At 37.2% G+C, this 22152-nt stretch overlaps 1 protein-coding gene and 1 pseudogene across 3 annotated transcripts in view; one reads left to right on the top strand and one right to left on the bottom strand.

Moving 5' to 3' along the window:
• Window positions 1–22152, top strand: part of AK7 (adenylate kinase 7) — a 104849-nt gene that overhangs the window by 18770 nt on the left and 63927 nt on the right. For 2 of the 3 annotated variants that reach the window (XM_072630305.1, XM_072630306.1), the window contains 4 exons: window positions 245–402; window positions 5353–5541; window positions 9549–9657; window positions 13224–13318. In XM_072630305.1, the coding sequence (XP_072486406.1) occupies window positions 295–402; window positions 5353–5541; window positions 9549–9657; window positions 13224–13318 (501 nt within the window). In that variant the 5' untranslated portion in view covers window positions 245–294. Of the gene's footprint in view, window positions 1–244; window positions 403–2797; window positions 2846–5352; window positions 5542–9548; window positions 9658–13223; window positions 13319–22152 lie in introns of those variants that run through there. The other variant, XM_072630307.1, reaches the window with a different exon arrangement.
• LOC140525871 (small ribosomal subunit protein eS1-like) lies at window positions 19116–19882 on the bottom strand (annotated as a pseudogene).

Below are 22152 nucleotides of genomic sequence, written 5' to 3'. Positions count from 1 at the left end.
TTATCATCATCATTATTATTAATTCCCAGCTCTAAATGCCCAGGACCTTCGATCCTCACCCTGGGGGGGGGGGGTAGAAGGAGCCTCTGAGAAGTCTCGCGAGGAGACCTTTCCAGAGGTCTCCGAATCCCCGCCCCCAGGAAGGGTCCGCCGCTTCCCCATTGGTGCCTCAGGCACTTCCTGTTCCGAAAGACGCGCGATTTCTCTAATTCTCCCCCCACCCCCACCCCATTCTGTTTCTTAGCAACCGGCGAAAGAGTCGCTTCTCCCTTAGCAACGAGCGAGGACCTGACCATGGCGGAAGAGGAGGAGGAGAACGTCGTGGCGCCCGAGAAAATCATCCGGAGCCAGCTGGTGTTTCTGAACCTGCTGGACACGTACAGCAGCCACAATATCGGGAAGGTGAGCGAAGGGAGGCAGCCTGGGACCCCGCTCTTCCCGATGGCCCCCCAGAACCAGCCTCCGACCCCGAATCTTCTAGAAAATACCCCGCAGCACACACAGAATGTTGAGGGGCACTAGGAGGGGGAGTCCTGGACAACAAATTAGGAACCTGCCCCCCAAATCTATTCTTATGATTTGGGGGGTGGGGTAGTGTCTCCAAGGCTTTGCCAGAGGGGTCATGTAGCTCCTACCAAGGTTATTGCAAAGATTTCCACTGCTGCCCTGAGGTCAGCCTAGCTGTACAGTCTTGGCATCAGCAGGTTGGCCCTGTAGGAAATGAATTCTTTGACTATAGTAACCACATAGGTAAAAAGGTTTTTGTTAATGCCCCCCAGTCCTGGTTAGATCCTCCCCTCCATCCTCTACTTTTGCAGGAATGAAATTGCACCAAGTAGCAGAAGATGCTAAGAATTACAAAAGATTGTCCTCTAAATGTGAAATCATTGCCCAGTCACCACAAACTGACCCTAGGGGAAAGCATCCAGTGCTTTAAGCTGATCTGCTGTGGAGGATTTATGGGAAGGACATGAAGAGGAATCATACAGAATAAGAAACCATGAGATCTGTTAAGTGTGGAAGTACTTAGTATATGAGTACATGGTATATAGGTGCCAGGTGAGCCCACAGGTTCCTGGCTTTAGAATCAACTGCCTATTCATTGTGCCACATAGTACATTGTAAAAAATTTAAAGAAATTAATCAGTGCTTTTTGAAATGAATTGTACTCTGTCAGGTTCTATAGGACATATGAAGTTTAGATGAGATATGACACTATATGGAGCTTATAGCTTAACAGAGAGGAATAAGATACATATACAAAAAAAGTAAATGCATGAGGTTCAAGAAAAATGCAGTGACAAGCCCTGCCTAGGGGATCATACTGAGTATAGACTCAGCAAACTCCAGTGGCTCCCTATCACCTCCAGGATCAGATACAAAATATTATTTGGCATTCTTCCCAGAGCTCCAGGTTCTTATTTCCAGATGCCTCTTTTAACTGCTCTCTGTCTTCAGATCTTCTTCAGTCTTTTCTTGTATCCATGACTTTACTTGTATAGTTGTCCTGTTAGAATACACCGAATTCTGTCTGTTGAAGTCTCTTACTTTCTTCAGTCCCAGCTAAGATGCACCTTTTCTATGAAGCCTTTCCCTTTTGAGCCAAAAGTGACATCTCCCTTTTCAAAATTTTCCCTTTGCCTGACTCTTCCTTTGTTCTTGCCACATTCTGCCTTATATCATATTCATCCATGTAGGACTTATTCTCCCCATGCGATTATGAAGTCCTTGGGGTAAGTTTTTACCTTTGTATTGCCAAATCTTAATGCATAATTTAGTACTTAAATGAACCCATGATCTCAATGATGTGAGTACTCCCTCCTTAATCAGACAGATCCTTACCTTTCCACATCTTCTTAGAAACAGCTGGTATCCTACTTGATAGAGTCAGGAAGGCCCTGGAGTCAGGAAGAACCAAATTCAAATCTAGCCTCAGATACTTAATAGCTTATGTGACCCAGGGCAGGTCACTTAATTCCTGTTTATTTCAGTTTCTTATAAAATACAGATAATAATAGCACCTATCTCCCAGAATTTTTGTGAGAATCAAATGAGATAATATTTGTAAACCAGCACTTAGCACAGTACTTAAGCAAATAGTAGGTGCTAAAAACAATGCTTCCTCCCTTCCCCATTTCCTGTCATCTTGCCTTGTATAGCTTTTGTCCCTATCATAGACAGTGCACTAGAGGGATTTCCCTAGGTCTGTTAATACTAGATAGGTGCCAAATTTAGTACCCAGGTTACCCATCTGTTATTATTCCTTGCTGCTGATACATATTTTTGATCATACACTTCCCAGATATCTTTTGTACCACTTTTTTGGCATATAAGTCATCAATGATAATATGCTATAGCCTATTTATGTCTTATCATACATCTTTTCCGTTGCCCTTTGGATTCCCTCACAATTTTCATTGAGGAAGTTCTTAATATGCATTTAGATAAATCTCAAAGATTTTTATAGAGTTGAAAAGGTAATGGCAAGTAGTTATCAATATCCTTTCACTTTTTAAAATAGAAATACCATCCATGATTTTTCTCAATCATTCAGTATCTTCCTCTCCTTCAAATGTCTTTAGAATCTTTGTCTCAATGCTCTCACAGTTGTGCAAGCTCCTAAATGTGTTTCCTCTGTGTATGTTTAGTCTGACCCAGCTTCTCTTATATTCATTTCCACACATAGCCAAGAACTGAGTCCAAATGTGGTGGTTCCATTGTCATTAATGAAGAATATAGTTGGTTATGGAAATACTATAAAGCCTATCCTATTTTTATCTGTTTGTTTTCCTGCCAGTTTCATCTTTAAATGCTTTGAAGATCATGGAATCACAGAATTTTAGAGGTGAAAGAAAGAGCAGCTATCCAGTCCACATCTACACACCTGACCATCATCTGTTCTCTACTTAAAGACCTCCAATGAGAAGGAACCAATTACTTCCACAGGCAGCCCATTCTACTTATGGATAGCCCTAATTGTCAAGAAATTTTTCCTGATATCAAACCTAAATTTGCCTCTTTATTTTATTCTACTCATTGCTCTCAGTTTCCCTCTGGGATCAAAAAACCCAAGTTTAGTCACTTTTCCACACCAACCCTTCAAATATTTGAACACAGTTATCACGTCCCACCACCTTTTCTTCTCCAGGCTAACTTTCCTGTATTCTTCCAGCTGTTCTTCTTATGGTCTGGATTCAAAGCTCTTCACCATTTTAGTTGCATTTGTCTAGAAGCCTGCCAACTCTTCAATGTCCTTCCCAAACTGTGGCGCTCATAGCTGAACAGATATAGTATGAGTAAAAACAGAGTAGAACTCTCACCTTATCCTAGGAAGTTGTGACTTTCTTAAAGCAGCCCAAGATTACATTTCCTTTTTTTGAGTGAGCTCTCTGTCCATGAAAAACCTCAACTCTTTTTCAGACAAATTGCTATCTAATCTTACCTCTTCCATCTTATATTTGTGAGGTTGATTTTTAAAATCCAAAATATTCGACTTTATATTTATTCCTGTTGAATTTCATCTCTTCTCAAATTTAGCCTAATGCTCTAGGCCAATGGTGATCAAATTTTTTTTGATTGTGAACCTCTACCAGTAACAAATTCTTGAGCAAGCACCTCCAATATATGTATACCTACTTAGTTTTAATTAATGCATGTACTACATTACTAATAATTATGCATTTTATAAAATTTACACAGAAATAGATTTTGAAAAAGCATGAGATAAAGATGAAATAATATTTGATCCTGAAGTCCAGTAGAGCCACAGAAATTTACTGAGTGAGGAAGTGATAAGACAAGACCTGCATTTTAGGAAAATCATTATATAGAGGTTGGATTGGAGAGGAGAGAGACTTGAGGCAAGTGGACCATTTATGGGACTATTGCAATTATTTAGGAGAGCGGTGATGGGGACCCAAGTTAAGGAAGTAGTTGTATGAGTGAAGAAGAGATGGAGCCCAATGCAAGACATGATGGGAAGGGAGGGAGGGAGGTGCTTAATATGCTCCTGGCACTGTGCTAAGTTCTGGGGATACAAATACAAACAAACAAGGTAGTTCCTGCTGCTGGTCTTAGGGAGGAAGAAACACATAATGCTGGAGAGCTGGATAGGGGGGTGGGAGGGGAGGCCGATGTGTGAGGAAGAGTAAGGAATCAAATATAATGCAAAGGCTCTAAATATGAAAGACTGGAAGCTTAATGGTCTCTTTAACAGAAATGGGGAGTTTGGAAGAGGGGAGAGTTGGAGAGGAGATAGAATATATGAGTTCAGTTTTAGATGTAGTAGTTTGAGATGTGACTGGGACATCCCATTTTAAATGTCCAGTAGATGAAAAGCATTGCAAAGCAGATGGGCAGATATCTTATGATATGCTGTTTTTGCCAGGGAACCTGTTTGTCATCCTTCCATATATCTCAATGTCCTAGTATCTTCTAATTTTATTTCTAGCATGAATAGTAATGTGGTCCAGTTCCTTCAGTAGTACGACAGTTTATTACTTGTGGATGAGGGTCTCACATTAAGATTATTAAGAGTTAAATGAATGTTTATAGATGTATTCAAAACTAAGATTCGTAGCATTCTCCCCTACTCTACCACTATAACCACAGTGGCTGAGATGGCGGCACAGGACTGAGAGCTAATTTGTTTCATTGTTTGCCATGGCCAAAGAATTCATCACCTAGTAACAAGCCCACTGGTAGAGAGACTGCAGGTAGGCTCTTCCTTGGCAAGCAAGCAATGGCCCTTCATTTGTACAATACTCATTTGTACCACCACAGTGTAGAGGCAACAAGATTTGATCTGGGCTTAGGATACTTGGGCTCTAGACCCAACTCAGCTGCTATCTAACTCTGAAACCTTAGATAGATCATACCACCTACCTCTCAGATTTTCAGTTTCCTGTTCTGTAAAAGGATGGGTTTGGACTGGATGATATCTAAGGTCCCTTCCAGTTGTAAGATTTGGAAGAAGGGAGAAGTCATGTAAAGATAAAAATGTATTCTTAAATCCTGGTACAAGATAGACTGTGATAAGTTCAATAAAAGAGGTACAAATTAAGTTAATCATTTAACTTAGAGTATTTAAAGTATCACAGTAACACATACTTTCTGTGTGAACTTGGGCAAATCACTTAACTCTCAGTGTCCCCAGTCAATCAGCAGCTTTTAGTAAATGCCTACCATGTGCCAAGGTACAAGAGTCTAAGACTGTAAATTTCAGATTAGTTGTTGACCTGCATCAAATGTCCCACATTGATAAAATAACAAGTTTATATATATATCATAGGGGAGCAAGTCTTAAATGTAAATTATTATTTGTACTTTGAATACTTTTTGGTTTTCTTGTAGTACTTATCTAACTGTGTAGTTGGGGCTTCACTTGAAGAAATAACAGAAGAAGAAGAAGAAGATGATGAAAGCAAATCAGCTGGCCTAGATGTCTCAGTAGCTAAGTCAAAGGAAGGAACTTATCAGATAGTAGGAACCCTTTCCAGTCCTGAATGCAAGCCTCCAGAATTTGCCCTGGAAACATACACAGTAAGTCTGGGCTTATTTTATCAAGGCCAGGGGAAAGGGGATATGTTAATGTCCCTATGCACACCTTTACAGTAGACTACTCTTCACTTTGCATGTTCTCTTGTTGCTAAAAGCAGGGGAAAGAAATCAGATCTGCTTGGATTGTGACTAATAAACCATCTCCATTTTAAAAGTGAACAGGTCATTATAAGCTAAATGATTAAACCATAGAAAAAAGCACATATTATATTTGGGATTCAAACTCATAAATTCCTTGTCCTAAAGGCCTGTGCTTTTAGCATAGTCTATTCTGTATTGCTCAAGACTAGTCTTTTCCAACTTATGAAAAACTTATTAAAGCCTAAAAAGTTAAAACTTATTAAAAATTTTTAAAACATTTGAAAATAAAGGATCTCGAAATTTCAAGAAATGAGATGGACCTATAGAAGGAATATTTGTAGGCAAGAAGGCCTTCCCAGCATCCTTAAAGTACACAGTAGGCAAAAATATACTCAGTCAATGCATAAGACCAGTGTAAACTGGGACTCAGGTGATTAGAAAGGGTGATAATACCCACCTACAGTAATGTAAAATGAAAACAACTTTCAGAGTTTCAGAATTCTGATCAGCATAATGACAAGTTGTGACCAGAAGGCTGATGATGAAGGGTGCCTCCTGCCTGGCAACAGAGGTGATGGAATGAGGTGCAGAATGAGACATACACCTTTAACACAGCAATTATATTGATTTATTTTGCTTGACTACACTTATTTGGTATAAGGAGGACTTCAGTTGTGTATAGATTTTAGTGGGAAATTGTGGAAAATAAAAGAAAGAAAAAAGCACCAATAAAGCATTTAAATACAAAGAAGGAAAAACAGTTCAAAAGGGGGCACAAATTGGGAAATTTGGGTGTTACTGTGGCAAGCCTGTTTTGTACTTTTAAAAAAGTAACTACATAATAGAAGGTCACAATTTTATGTACAAGTCTCTTGTATATCATGTTCATATGTTCATACCAAAATTTTAAAGGCAGTGGGTTATGATAAAAAAGATCTCTGAACTGTGAGTCAGGAGCCCACAGTTCTAGTCCCACCTCTGCTCCTTTACTATTTGGGCTGCAGTTTCCTCACCTGTAAAATGAGGGTCTTGGATTAAACGATACCCCATAATAATAATGTTAGCCAAGAATGTGATGCCTCAGTTAATGATGTTCAATTTAGCAACGATCCTTTTTTTTTATTAGTAATTCTACTTAGTCCTTGCCTTCAGGAGTTTTCCACTGTCCAACAAAAACAATGGTTTTTGAACAGATTTATTATTTACCTTATGCTAATATTTTTCATGAAAATAAGTAACTCTTTTCTTCCATACTTGGAAAAGATGTTATCCCATTGAAGCAAATATTCTTTCCTTCAATAGAGCTATTTCTTTCCAAAGAGGATTTACCCAACACACTAACAGTCGTCTTCTGATTCTTTTAAATTTATTTGCATGCTATTATAGCCTTGCCTCCCTCTTTACAGTTATATAAGCTCTCAATGAAAATTTCATCCAGACTTCATTAAAGACATAAAAAGACTTCATTAAAATCAACCAGTAATGTAACAATTATATTGAGTTTTTAATTACATTTCATTAGATGTTTCTTCTCTTCTATTTACATAATATTGCCCCTTTCTTCCATGTGCCCATTTTCAGAGGATTAGAGATCATGAAGGATCTTAGTGATCTTACTCCCTGCATTTTACAGATGAGGAAACTGAAATTCAACCAAGTTAAGTAGTTAAGTGATTTACTCAGGGTCATAAGGCTTGTAAGAGGGATGGCTAGGACTTAAACTCATGTTCCTGTAGTCCTAGTCTAAAGCTCTTTCCACTTCTGCACACTCTCTACCTTTGTTTAACCTTTTCATTCATATTGCTTTCCCAAGTCATTTCTTATAGCTCTGTCATAATCCATTATATTAATTGATTCTCGTTGTTTAGGCATTGCACAGCTGATGGGCATATACCTTGTTTCTAACTATTTCCTATCACAAAAAGTGCTACTGTTTATATGATATGTGTGGTACTTTCTTTCTGTGGGGTCTGTGTTCTCCAGAAGGCACCCTGGATGAAATTATATGAACATTTTAGTCCCTTTTTTTCTGCATAACTCCAAACTCTTTTCTAGAATCATTGGGCTATCTCATAGCTTTATGAACAGTGTAATTAAGTGACTAACTTCTTACACTGACTAACCTCAAAGTGACTAACTTTAAACACTGAGGATTTTCCATTTTTTTGGTTGTCTCTGTCAGTTTGCTAGGTGTGAGGTGAAACTTCAGAGTTGTTTTGAATTGTATTTCTTTCATTAGTTATTTGGATCAGTCTCTTCACTGAGTTTAAAATTCTTTGTTTTTGTTATTGTTTATATCCTTTGACTACTTATCCATCAGGAAGTGGCTCTTGTTCTTATACATAGGATGCCCCAATAGTCTTATTGCAGTTTAAACTCAAAGCTTAATTGTGTTAATTCCCTGAATATCTTAGATATCAGACCTTTATCAGAGATTCTTAATACAAATAATTTCCGACCTATTGACAGTTTCCTTTGTCCTAACTGCATTGAATTTTGTTCATGTAAAAGCCTTTAAATTTTGTAGAATCAAATTATCTATTTTTATCTCCTTTGTGTTATTCTCTATTTATTTGGTTAAGAATTATATTCCTAGTTATAACTGTGAAAAGTATCTCCATCTATTTTCCTCCATTTAAAAAATTATGTGACCTTTAGGTCACTTACCCATTTGAAACTTATTACTGTGTTAATATGTGGTATGATGTTAGACCAAACCTACATTAGCCTCAAGTCCTTTTAAAGATATCTTAATAACTTAATTGCAAAGAGAATATTGTCTTATTATGGAAAGTATTGGTGTTACAGAAGAAGAATCCAAGCAATATAGACCACTCACTTAAAACAGCACAAATTAATAAACATTTTAAGCATTCTTGAATGAACTAGCAGAGGTTCCCAAAGTGGGTAATACCACCCCATGGGGGAGGGTGCTAGATCAATCTAGAGGGGTGGTAGTAGCTTCAGGTGCAGTTGGGGGGCATTGAATAAAAATAAGGGAGTAGTGGAAGCATAAAGAAAAAAGAGAAGAAAAACTTGAAAAATTGTTTGTACTATTTCATCTGTTGTTCAACAGAGTTAAAGTCAGTGATTACATTATTTTTCAAATAAACACACAAAATGCAAGTTATAATCAATCATTGGTCAAGTCTGCTGACAAGTCTCAACAAGCAAGTGCTGGGAGAGGAGCTCATCCTGCATAGTCAGGAAGTCCAGCATGCATCAGCAGGAATATGTGTGTGTAATGACTTGTTTACATTATGATATTGTAGGGTTACATGATGCAACATTGCATCATCAAAATTTCAGTGCAGGGGAACAAACCCAAAAATTTACAACAAATTATTAAATTCAAGATGCATCATTTTAAAAAATATGCATTTTTTAAATGATGCAGATTTTTTATTTTTAAAAAAAGTTAAAAGGTTAAAGAAAGTAGATTTCAAGTGGGGCACTGAGTAATTTATTTTTGAAAAGGAGGCAGTAGGCCAAATAAGTTTGGAGACCTCAACTAGAATCTGGCCAAAATAATGCTGAATAAATTTAGAGATAGTTTTAAATGACATGTATTTTCTTCCTGTATTTTCTAATATCTTCCTTCTGAGTCTGAATTTAAACATAACATAAAGAAGTCCACTTAAAATCAATTCCCATTTATACTAAAAGCTATTTTGTCTTGTGTTAATTGCCTGAACTATTTTTGCTAAACTTCTTTGACACATTTAACCAGCATATGGTAATAATAGATATATAATTTTATGTAGAAATTCTTCTGTGGATATATTTCATATGGCCTTGTACTATAGTATTAATTTAGAAACCTTAATTTAATGTAAATGTTTTATGGCTGTTCTGTTCACTTCTTTCTACAAGTGACTGACTGTTAGTTTGGTGGTCTCCTCTTTCAGAACCTTTCCCGAGAAGAGCTGCTGTTGCACCTGCTTGAATGTGATGTTATCATTTATAACATCACAGAAAATATGCCGCAAGTTGATGAAGCTATGTGGGCTGTTTCTGGTCGGTGAAATGTTTTCTTTCATCAATACTAACAAAAATCATGTGTATTATATTTGACCTTATATGGCCCAAAATCTATAATATTTTGTAAATCAAGGTCATAAAAGAAATGATTTAGATTATTCTAAGACTCTAAATTGAATACTCATTAAAGTATCTCTTTGTATATGTACTTCACAAAGGCAGGAAATTTTTGATCATCAGAACAAATATAAGATAAACCTTTAAAGTTCATTAGAAAATACAATTTCAGTAAATACTAAATTCATTATGAATAGAACAGGTTAATGTTTAGTACTTTGCTTTGTTGCTGATTTAATCTTAAAAAACAGAGTGGACTAAATGATAAAAGAGGCTCAAAAATTAATTGAAGAAAAATAATTCCTTAAAAATTTCAGTTGTGCAGGTAGAAGCTAATGACTCCATGAGACATCAAGAAACAAGAAAACAAAATCAAAAGAATGAAAAAAATAGAAGAAAATGTGAAATATAATATCTCACTAGGAAAACAACTGACCTAAAAAACAGATCCAAGAGAGATAATTTAAAAATTATAAGACTGCCTGAAAGTCATGATTGAAAAAAGAGCCTAGGCATCATCTTTCAAGAAATTATTAAAGAAAACTGCTCTGGTATTCTAAAGCCAGAGGGTGAAATAGAAATTGAAAGAATTCACTGATCACCTCTTGAAAGAGATCTCCGAAAAAGTTACAGAATCAATTTTAATCTTCTCAGGAAATTGATACTTGTAACTTGTAAGAACTTTATTATGAGGGCACTTGGAAGGAGTATACATAGACAAGGGCCTGGATGTGAGTTGGCTATGATGATATCTAAAACAATAAAAGTAAGGAGTGAGAACGAGGGATGACAATGATGGGATAATAACTAAAAAAAATAAAATTAAGAGCTAAGAAAAAGAGATACACTGGGAGAAGGAAAGGAAAGGTAGAGTGGAATAAATTATCTCACATAAAAGAGGTGCAAAAGAACTTTTACAATGGAAGGAAAGACGGGGAGATGGGGGACAAAGCTTGAACCTTACTGTCATTGGAATTGACTCAGAGAGGGAAGAACATATACACTTAGTTGGGCATAGAAATCTATTTTACCCTCCAGGACAGTAGGAGGGGAAGGGGATAAGAGAATGAAGGAAAGGGGCTGATAGAAGCGAGAGTGGATTGGGGGAGGCAATGGTTAAAACCAAAACACTTTTGAGGAGTGACAGAGTGAAAGAAGAGAGAGAGTAAATGGAAAAATAGGATAGAGGGCAATACACAGTAATTGTGAAATTTTTTTTTACAAGTTTCCTAGATAAAGGCTTCATCTCTCAAATATATTGAGAACTGAGTCAAGTTTATAAGAATACAAGGCAGTTCTCAATTGATAAATGGTGAAAGGATAAGACAGCATAATCAATGCTATCTATAGTCATATGAAAAGCTTATGCAAATTACTGTTGATTAGATAAATGCAAATTAAAACAATTCTGAGGTGTCACCTCACATCTCTTATATTGGCTAACATGAAGATAAGGAAAATGATAAATGTTGGAGGGGAGGTGGGAAAACTGGGACACTAATACAGTGTTGGGGGCGTTGTGAACTGATCCAGTCATTCTGAAAAGCAATTTGAAACTATATGCCCAAAGAACTAAAAAACCAAAACAAAACTCTACATACCCTTTGACTCAGTAATGTCACTCCTACATCTATATCCCACAGAGGTATTAAAAAAAAAAAAAGATGAAAAGGGCCTATATGTTGTATTTGTCCTTTGTTTTCCAAGAGAACCATGGTATCAGAGAAATGATGACATGACTTGCACTTGACTTTGTTTTGAGTGAGGGAGGGCTGTGCAGGTCACCAGCCTCACTTTCTCCTCCAGAGACATCTGAATCCAGTGACCTCCTCAGGATATTCCTCAGGATGACTGGAGATGATCCAGGATGCACTGGGAGACCTTGAGCCCTTTAGGCCAAGGTCTGTGCAGGTACTCACTTAGGGTGAGGCAACTGACCACTCATTGAATAGGCCTGTTTAAGAAGTAGTCAGGGCATGACCCCTTTAATGAGGCAAAGAAAAGAAAGACATCACACTGGGAGGGAAACAGCCATAGTTACTATTGATAATCACTCTAACACCAGGAGGGTCAAGAAGGGAGCCTTTAGACAGGGGGCAGGGGCCGCATTGCATGTTATCTGAGCTTCAGAGTTCAGTAGGCTCAAGGTTCAGGGAAGGGAAGGGAAGGGAGACCAGCCGGTAAAACTCAAGTCAACTGGTCATCTTTTGGCCATCCAAATTTAGCTTCCTTTGGAGAGGAGAAGGGAGGGGAGGGAGAGACAGACAGGAGAGGAGGAGCTGAGTCTACTCACAGGGTTGTGTTTGTCCTTCGTTGCTGAAGAAGATCATGCCATCACATATCTATCTCTACCTCTAGAGAAAGAACTGATGGAGTCTGAATGTGAACCAAATCATACTTTTTTAACTTTATTTTTTAAAAAAACTTCGATCTTTTTCTTTCACAACTTGACTAATATGGAAATATGTTTTGCATGACTGCACATGCACATAACCTATATCAAATTGCTTGCCCTTTGAGAGAGGAGGTAGAGAGGGAGAGAATTTGGAACTCAAAATTTTTAAAAATGAATGTTAAAATTATTTTACATGTAATTGAAAAATATCTAAATAAAAATAGATATGAAAATCATCTGTATAGAGATGGTAAATGATCCATAGGGGCTTATAAGATCACAAAGTGATATAGTATAGAGGGAAAAGAGATGAGGGCCTAGAATAGAGCCTTAGGTATTAACGATGGTTAATGGGTGCAACCTGGTTGAAGATCTAGCAGAGATGACTTAGAAAAGAAGCATTAAGACAGGAGGAGAACCAGGAGGGAGGAGTATTATAAAAACCTATAGAAGAGAGAGTATGCAGGAGGAGAGGTTTATTGACAGTATCAAAAGCTGCAGAGAGGTTAAGAAACATGAAGACTGAGAAAAGATCATTTGATCAGTGGTAACTTTGGAGACAGCAGTTTTAGTTGATTGGTGAGGTTGGAAGCCACACTGCAGACTGTGTGAGGAAAAGAAGTGGAGGCAATGATTATAAATTGCCTTCTCAAGAACTATAGTCATGAAAAGGAGGAGAGATATAAGATAGATAATGGGAATGGATGGATCAAGTAAGGGTTTCTTAAGGATGAGTGAGACATTGGTATGTCTAAAGAGAGCAGGGAAACAACTAGTAGATAGAAAGAGGCTAAAGATTGGTAAGAGAGTAGGGATGATAAAAGGGGCAATCTGCTAGAGAAGGCAGGATGGAATGAGATCATTGAATATGTAGGAGGATTCTTTTTGCCTTGGCAAGAAGGGCTTCCTCTTCATGTGAAGCAGATTTGACAATAACTGAAAATAATTGTACATAAAATGTGTTTATAATAAAATAAACAATTTCTCTCTCTTCTCTCTCTCTCTCTCTCTCTCTCTCTCTCTCTCTCTCTCTCTCTCTCTCTCTCTCTCTCCCTCTCCTCCCCCCTCCCTCTCCCTCTCTCCATTACAGCACTAAGTGAAGAGACAAGCCATTTTGAAAAACGAAAGATATTTATCTTACTATCAACAATGATGACCTGGGCACGATCCAAACCCCTTGACCCTGTAAGTAACAAAGCTTCATTTTATCATCCATCTATCCATTCATCTTTTTATCTAGTCATCCATTCTTTTAACAAGCATTTATTAAATGTTGCTCATGTCAAGGTGCAATGCTAAATGCCGAAGGTGTTAGAAAAAATAAATAAGACATGATCCTACTGTGAAGTTTAATGAGACAGAGAAGACATGTAGATAAATGTCTATAAGGTAAAAAAGAATATGAGAAGCATAAGAAAATGCTGAGACCTTAGTCAGAAATAATGTGCCAAATAGTTATAACTACTTTGTGTGGAATTTTCATGCACATATACTTATTTTGTTGAAGTTCTAATTTATTTGGAATATCCTAAAGATGATTTGTTGCACCAAATAATTCTTAGAACCTGAATTACACTCTAGACATTTATGTATTTTTGAAAGCTTTCTTTAAAATTTTTCTAGGTTTTTAGAATAAATTTTTCTGCATTGAAGTGTTAATTTACAGTAGGGATTTTCTTAAGCACTTGAGAGAATTTACTTCAATAATTTTTGAACCTGGATTGAATATAATGCATGAGATTGTAAGCTTTCTTATGGAATACATAAAAGTACAGTGCTGCTTTTTCTATATTTCTTTGCTGGTATAGCTATTTTATTCTCTTCTTGCACACTAGTATATATTCAGTAGGTGACTTAGAACTTGTCTATGTATTTATTTTGTAAATATTTTTAATGCTCAAGTATACTCATTATTTTCTCTCCATTTGACTAAAAATTCCTCAAGAATAGTCTCATACTATCCTTCTGTATCCTCCTATTGGCCATTTTGGAATATTTGTTGAGCACTCAAGAAATGGATTGGCAGGCTGACTGACTGAGGGAAACTAACCATTCTTGTTTTTAAAAGACTGGTGTTTAGTATATTCTTTTCCATGCCATCCTTGGATCTATAGCATCTCCAAGGTTTTGTACTTTGAAGTTTCACTCTCCTACAGAAATCCCCTGTCACCTTTCCCACACTCTTTCACACTAAACCTATACTTTTCCTTCAGTCCTTGATTCCTCCATTCTAAGTTACTTTGCCTCTATACCTAATATTTACCCTATAGTCTTCCACATTAATAGCTTGCTAGACACTGCCCCAGAATTTCCTGTCCAAAAGGCCTCCTCAATTCTTAATAACCTCTCTGTTACCATTCTTCTGTTGCTTCTCTTAGCTACTGAGCATCCCTGGAGAATATAACAAAATCTTATTTCATCAACAAAGTTATGATATAAAAACTACTGTTCAGCAATCCTAATTTCCTCTTATTATCACAAATAATAAAGATAAGAACAAAGTTGAACAGTGATAAGCAAATGGGCTGGTTTTTATATAGGAAAGGAAGGTGGTCCTGCTCAGGTACTATGGATTGGTTGCCTACGCCTTAAGGCAGTTAGGTGGCATAGTACATAGAGAACTAGGCCTTCAGTCAGGAGTGACTGAAGTTCAAAACTGTCCTCAACACTCTGTCACTCTGGACAAGTCATTTAACCTCTGTCTCAATTTATTCATCTCCAAAATGGGAATAATAATAGCATCAACTTTCCAGGATTGTATAGGATCAAATATTTGTAAAGCACTCAGCACAGTAACAGGCACCTAATAAGAACTTAATAAATACTTGTTTCCTTCCTTCCTGAGCTTGATGTCATGGACAGAGGAAGAATCACTTAAGTAGGTTGTATGAGGAATAGAAATTTACAGCAGGGAACATTCCAGATAAGAGGAAAAGAGACGAGGCACAGCAGGAATACAGGAAAGGAAGATGGGGGCATCTTTACAGCACAGGCAACCTGTTAGAGAAAAACTAGTCCTGAAAAACCAGAGCATTGTTTCAGAGACAAAGTACTTTTCCTGTTCCCTACCTAGCCTGTTATTCATGCCTTCTCTGCCCTTCACTGTCTCCTTATCTTCCTCTGAGTTATTTAATATGGGTCATCCCAACACTTTTGTCCTTAGCCTTCTTCTGTTTCCTCCCATGGTCTCTCATAGCAATTTCATGCACTCCCATGACTTCAGACAGCACCTACACATTGCTCACTCCCAAATCTGTATGCCCAGCCTTGGTCGTGCTTTTGAGCTTCTGACATTTGCCTAACATTTTCACCTAGACATCACTGCAAGCATATCCATAAGGGATTTTATTATCTTTCCTACAAATCTACTTCTTATTTTGAAAACAGCATTCCTTTTAGTCTCTCACTTTTGAAGCACTGATATTATCTTAGACTCTTGGCTTTCCCTTACTTCTCCTATGCACTCATTTACCAGTTACTGTTGGATCTACAAAACATTCCACAAGTTTATTTCTTTTCTATTATTCGCACTGCCATCATGCAGTACAGGGCCTCATTACTTATTACTGCACTCTCCTAATAGGTCTTGCTACCTCAATTTTTTTGTACTTCTATCAGCTCCTTGCAGATGATTCTTAAATATTCATATTCCGTCTCTGTTTCCCCCTGAACTTCAATCTTATATTACCAATTGCTCAGTGGATATTTCAGCCTGGATGCCTCAGAGGCATATCGGTGGTGGTGCTCTCCTTAATCTGTGGTACTGAGAGGTTGAAACTGAGGGATGGCTTGCGTTCAGGGGTTTTGAGCTATAGTAGGCCTAAAGATGATCTGGTGTACACACTAAGTCCAGCAATATTAGGAAACCCTGGGAGCTGGGGGCCACTAGCCTGCCTAAAGGAGAGTGAACTGTCCCACGTTCAAAAAACAGAGCAGTTTAAAGTTTCTATACTGAGCAACACTGGCATTGGAGTGACCACTGCACTTCCAGCCTGGGAGAACTAGCCTCTAAATAAATAAATTAAGGAAGGAAGGATGGAAGGAACGAAACAAGTCTAATTCAACAAGTCTAAAATTGCAATCATTATCTTTCTTTCTTAACTTTTCCCCTCTTTCAGACTTCCCTATTTCTTTCCAAGGTATCACTGTCCTTCCAGTGTTTCAGATATGTAATTTCATCCTTATCCTCATTGCTGTTCAACACTCCAGTCAGTTGCCAGATCTTGTTTTTTCTCTCTTTCTTCCAAATCCTTCTTTCCACTCACACAGCTATCACTTTAGTGCAGACCTTCATCACTTGTCACTAGGCTATTGTAACAGTATCCTCCTTGATCCCCCAGCCTTAAAATTCTCACCACTCCAGTCCATTCTACACCCTATTGCCAAAATAATTTTCCTTAAGTGAAGATTTGACCATGTGACTCCCCTACACCACCAATGTAGTGGCTTCCTATTGCCTTTAGGATAAAATGAAAACCCTACTTTTGTCTTTTTTTAAAAAATATGTGTTTATTTTTAATTTTCAACATTAACCTTAACAAGATTTTGGAGTTTTAAATTTTCTCCCACTTCTTCCCCCTCCATTCCCCAAGACAGTGTGCAATCTAATATAGGCCACACATGTGCAATTATATTAAACATAGTCCCACATTAGTCATCTTGTAAAGAAGAATTAGAACCAAAGGGGAAAACCATGAGAAGGAAGAAACCAAAAAAAAAAAAAAAAAAGGAAAAATAGTGTTCTTTGATCTGCATTCAGATTCCATAGTTCTTTCTTTGGATGTGGATAGCATTTTCCATCATGAGTCTTTTGGAATTGTCTTGGATCATTGTGTTGCTGAGAAGAGCTAAGTCTATCAAAGTTGGTCATCGCAGTGTTGCTGTTACTATGTACAATTCTTTCCTGTTTCTGCTCATTTCATTCAGCATCAGTTCATGCAAGTCTCTCCAGGTTTTTCTGAAGTCTACCTGCTCATCGTTTCTTATAGAACAATAATATTCCATTATATTCATATACCAAAACTTGTTTAGCCATCATCCAATTGTTGTGCATCCCCTCAATTTCCATTTCTTGGCCACCACCAAAAGAACTGCTATAAATATTTTTGTATATGTGATTCCTTTTCCTGTTTTGATGATCTTTTTGGAATACGGACTTAGAAGTGGTATTGCTGGATCATAGGGTACACATAGTTTTATAGCCCTTTGGGCATAGTTCCAAATTGCTCTCCAGAATGGTTGGATCAATTTGCAACTCCACAAACAATGCATTAGTGTTCTAATTTTTCCACATCTTCTCCAGTATTTATCATTTTCCAGTTTTGTCATGTTAGCAAATCTGATAGGTGTGATGTGGTACCTTGGAGTTGTTTTAACTTTCGTTCCTCTAGTGAATAGTGATTTAGAGAATTTTTTCATATGACTGTAGATAGCTCTCTATCTCTTGTTTGGTCATACATTTTTCCATTTTCCATAGATCCTACAGGTAAACTATTCCTTGCTGTCCTCATTTGTTTATAGTATCACCCTTTATGTCTAAATCGTCTCCCCATTTTGATTTTACCTTGGCATATGGTGTAAGATATTGATGTATGCCCATTTTCTGCTACACTATTTTCTACTTTTTCTAGAATTTTTTTATCAAATAGTGAGTTCTTTTCCCAGAAGATGGAGTCTTTGGGTTTATCAAACAGTAGATTACTACAGTCATTGAGCATTGTGTCTTGTGTTCCTAACCTATTCCACTGATCCATCTGTATTTCTTAGCCAGTACCAAGTAGTTTTGATGATTGGTGCTTTATAATACAATTTTACATCTGGTACAGGTAGGCCACTTTCCCTTGAATTTCTTTTCATTAATTCCCTTGATATTCTGGACCTTTTGTTCTTCCAGATAAATTTTATTATTTTTTTTTTAGTTCTGTAAAATAATTTTTCATAGTTTGTTTGGTATGGCACTAAATAAGTAAATTAGTGTAGGTAGAATTGTCATTTTTATTATATTAACTTGGCCTGCCCACGAGCAACTGATGTTCTTCCTGTTATTTAGATCTGACTTTATTTGTGTGAAAAGTGTTTTGTAATTGTGTTCATATAGTTCCTGGATTTGTCTTGGCAGGTAGACTCTCAAATATTTTATATTGTCTGCAGTTACTTTAAATAGAATTTCTCTTTCTATCTCTTGCTATTGGGCTTTATTAGTAATATATAGAAATGGTGATGATTTTCATGGGTTTATTTTATAACCTGCAACTTTGCTAAAGTTGTTAATTATTTCAAGTAGGTTTTTTAATGGATTCTCTAGGTTTCTTTAAGTATACCATCATATCATAGGCAAAGAGTGATAGCTATGTTTCTTCATTGCCTATTCAAATTCTTTCAATTTCTTTTTCTTCTCTTATTGCTAATGCTAACATTTCTAGTACAATATTGAATAGCAGTGGTGATAATGGAATTCATGTTTCATCTCTGGTCTTATTGGAAATGCTTCTAGCTTATCCCCATTACATATAATGCTTGCTCTTTTATCTTTTAAAGCCCTTTGCAGTCTGGTCCCAATCTATTTTTCCAGCTTCACCAGACATTAATCTCCCTTCTACACTCTGTGATCTGACCAAACTGGCTTCCTTTCTGTTCCTCATTCACAATATTTCAATTCCTGTCTCTGTGCCTTTCCGGTGTTCATCTCCCGTGCCTGAAATGCATTCTCTTCTTATTTGCACCTCTTAGAATCCCTTAGTGAGTTAGACTCATTCCCTTAGTCTTAGACTCCATCCCTTAGTCTTCCTTTAGGATAAAACTCAGACATCTCCTTTTGCATAAAGCCTTTAATGATTCCCTCAAATGCTAGTGTCCTCTTTCCCACAGTGTTCTATTTTAAGACTTTATTACATATCTATCATATGTATTTATTGACTTTATATTCATGCCACTTTTTTTCACAATGATGAATTTTTATTTTTCAACCTTATAAAGTTCTACTTTAAACAGAGTCTTGAACTGGTGGTTTATAGCCATCAACCCTTTCTATTTTTGTGCCTGTTTCATCTCCTGAAGGTTTTCCAGAGCCACCACCTTCACCATGCACTTCTGTTAGCTTTCTCACTTCAAATTTGAGCTGGATCAAGCTTGAGCAGCTTGACTTTTTGGACAACTACATCACAGAGAGGGTAAATGGACTGGCCAGCCTTTTCTATGTCTTTTACAATGCTGTCTGGAATTAGTTTATTGATAGCTTCTTTCAGGTCATTTGTCTGCACCTCTTGGGTCATGATTTCCATAATTTTCTTACAAATATGACAGCCTGTTGGTGCTGGGCATAAGAAGTCTTAAGGATCTGGTTGTTGTGCTTTTTGGTAAAACCAACACAAAAGAGGTGGAGCAGGTTCCCATCAATAGTTTTGACATCAATATAGGCTTCTATCATGGTCTGCCACTTTTTGACCATTGAACACATCTTGTCCCAGGTAAATTTTTACCCTGAACATCTTCAGTAATTAACTTGAACTTGAGAAAAGTGAACTTATTCTACAAATCAGCAAGAATTACTTCAAAAACTCCCTTGAGACCATCAGAGGCAATTTTTGTTCTTTGAGTCCTTGTAACCAGCGTCTTGCCAATGTTCTGAATGTTGAACGTAGCTGATGCTTTTACATCATACCAACCTGTCTTCGAAAATGGATCAACCACTTTCTTCTTGGCTCCATTTTTGCCACCTTTGGTGAGGTGCTTATTCTTGCCCGCTGCCATGATCCTACTCTGAAAACCAAAAAAAAGGGTGCCATATATAATTTTATATGTACTTGTTGTCTCCCTCACTAAGACATAAGCTCATTGAACACATGACTTTTTAATCCCCAGGTCCTAGCACAGTGGTTGGCACATAATAGGTTCTTAATAATTGTTCATTGACTGACCTCTAATCCATCCTTCATGTAACTACTAGGCTAATACAAAGATTAGTCATTTCACTTTTCTACTCAAAAATCTTAAGTGATTCTGTGTGCCTCCCAACCAAAGTTTGGATTCTTTTGCTTGGATTTCCACCTTGATCTTATACTATTTTCTATGACATGTTATTTTCTATAACTAAAATATTCTGCTCTTTGTTCTTTTAACAGGTATAGCCCTTTCTTGTCTCTAAAACTTTTACTTACACTGTTTCTTGTGCCTGGAATGCTGTTCTCCACACCAAAACTCCCTTCTCAGGCCACCACTGCCCTCTATATATTGTATTCCCATATTAAAATGTAAACTCCTTGAGGCTATGTACTGTCTTGCTTTCATGTTTGTATCTTTGGGATCTAGTGCACTTAATAAATGCTTATTCATTCATTCATTCATTATTTTTCCCCTTTCTAATCTATTAATTTCCTAGCTATCTATTAAAGCCCTACCTTTTGTACATCAGACCTCAACATTACTTTTTATATCTCTAAATACTCTAAGACTTAGACTGTAAACCCTATAAAAACCAAGATTATCTTATATTTCACAAAAACTGTTTCTAAAAAAAATGCCACATTCTGCCCACGCTTTTCCATATTGACTGTTCATCTAATTCCTCTTAACATAATAGAGCAGGAAGATTTGTCATAATCCTTGCTTTTCACTGTCATTACTCTACTCTTGCTGTCACTGTCACTCTGCAACCTCTGCTCCTTTGAAATTCACTGTTTCTGCCTAAACCATCTAGCCCAAATCCTTATTAACCTCCAATTAATTTACCAATTAAGCTACCCATTTCCAGTCCTCTCTCCTTCCTTTCTCAAGGAGTTCAGTGTCTAGGCTTCTTCTTCACACCAACACTTGCACTCATATTTGGAACCCTTAAATATGTACGGTGATTTCCCTTCTACACCTTAGCCTCACAATTCATTTGTCTCTCTTGAATAATAATAATGATAGCTAACATTTATAAAACAATTTAAGGTTTGTAAGATGCTTTCCATCTATTTTCATTTTATTCTCACAAGGACTCTATAAGATAAATGCTATTAGTCTCCCCATTTTATAGATGAGAAAATTGAGACAGGGAATTTAAGCAACTTGTATAGGGTCTTGCTGTGTTAAGTGTCTGAGGCATGACTGAAAGTCATGTCTTCCTGCCTCGGAGTCTATTTCTTCATCAGTGCTTTATTTATAACACCTCTGGGCAGTTATGTAGTGAAGCAGATAGAGTGCAGGGCCTGGAGTCAGGAAGATTCATCTTTCTTGAGTTCAAATACAGCCTTAGACACTTATTAACTGTATGACTCTAGGCAAGTCACTTAACCCTGTTTGCCTCAGTTTATTAATTTTTTTTGATGTTATTACTTGTCCTTTTTTTAAGAGAACCAATGACATCATGGGTGATGTCTTGATTTGCAAGTGAATTGGATTTAAGTGAGGTAGAATTGCACAAAGTTGTCAACCTCATTCTCTCTTCCTGAGTCAGTGGTAGGACAAGTCAAGCCAGGATTCAGTGGATTGTCTTAGTATCTTTGAAGCCTGGCACACTCGTAAGTGCTCCACAGTACCTGCTTCAGCTGCCTTCATGGCTGTTGGAACAAATTAATCTCATCTGCCAGTTCGTCTTGGGAAAGTTTTCACATGCTAAAGGTAGACATCCATCTAATTCACTGACAGGATTAAGGCCTGTCAGTTATCTTCAAACTGGTTTAGCCCATCCACCAAGACAGTTTACCAGGGTGTGGCCACTGCACATGCTACAGCTTCTTGGAGCTACAGGGTAGAGTTGGGTAAAAGGTAGACACCAAAGATGGATAAACAGCCCTGGAAAGGGCTTGGCAAGCCCTTATGCCGGAGGTACTAGGCCTGCCTGAATACCCCATACACCCTTCTCATCAGCTGTTCTCATCTGTAAAATGGGTTGAGAAAGAATTGGCAAACCACTCCAGTATCTTTGCTAAGAAAATTCCAAATGGGGTCAAAAAGAGCCATACACAACTGAAACAACTGAACAACAAAAGTTATCTCTAGATACTACATTAATTTACATCTTCATTCTACCTTCATTT

Source organism: Notamacropus eugenii, chromosome 1 (genome assembly GCF_028372415.1).
Source record: "Notamacropus eugenii isolate mMacEug1 chromosome 1, mMacEug1.pri_v2, whole genome shotgun sequence".
Classification (NCBI taxonomy): domain Eukaryota; kingdom Metazoa; phylum Chordata; class Mammalia; order Diprotodontia; family Macropodidae; genus Notamacropus; species Notamacropus eugenii.
This window is presented reverse-complemented; position numbering and strand designations above follow the sequence as displayed.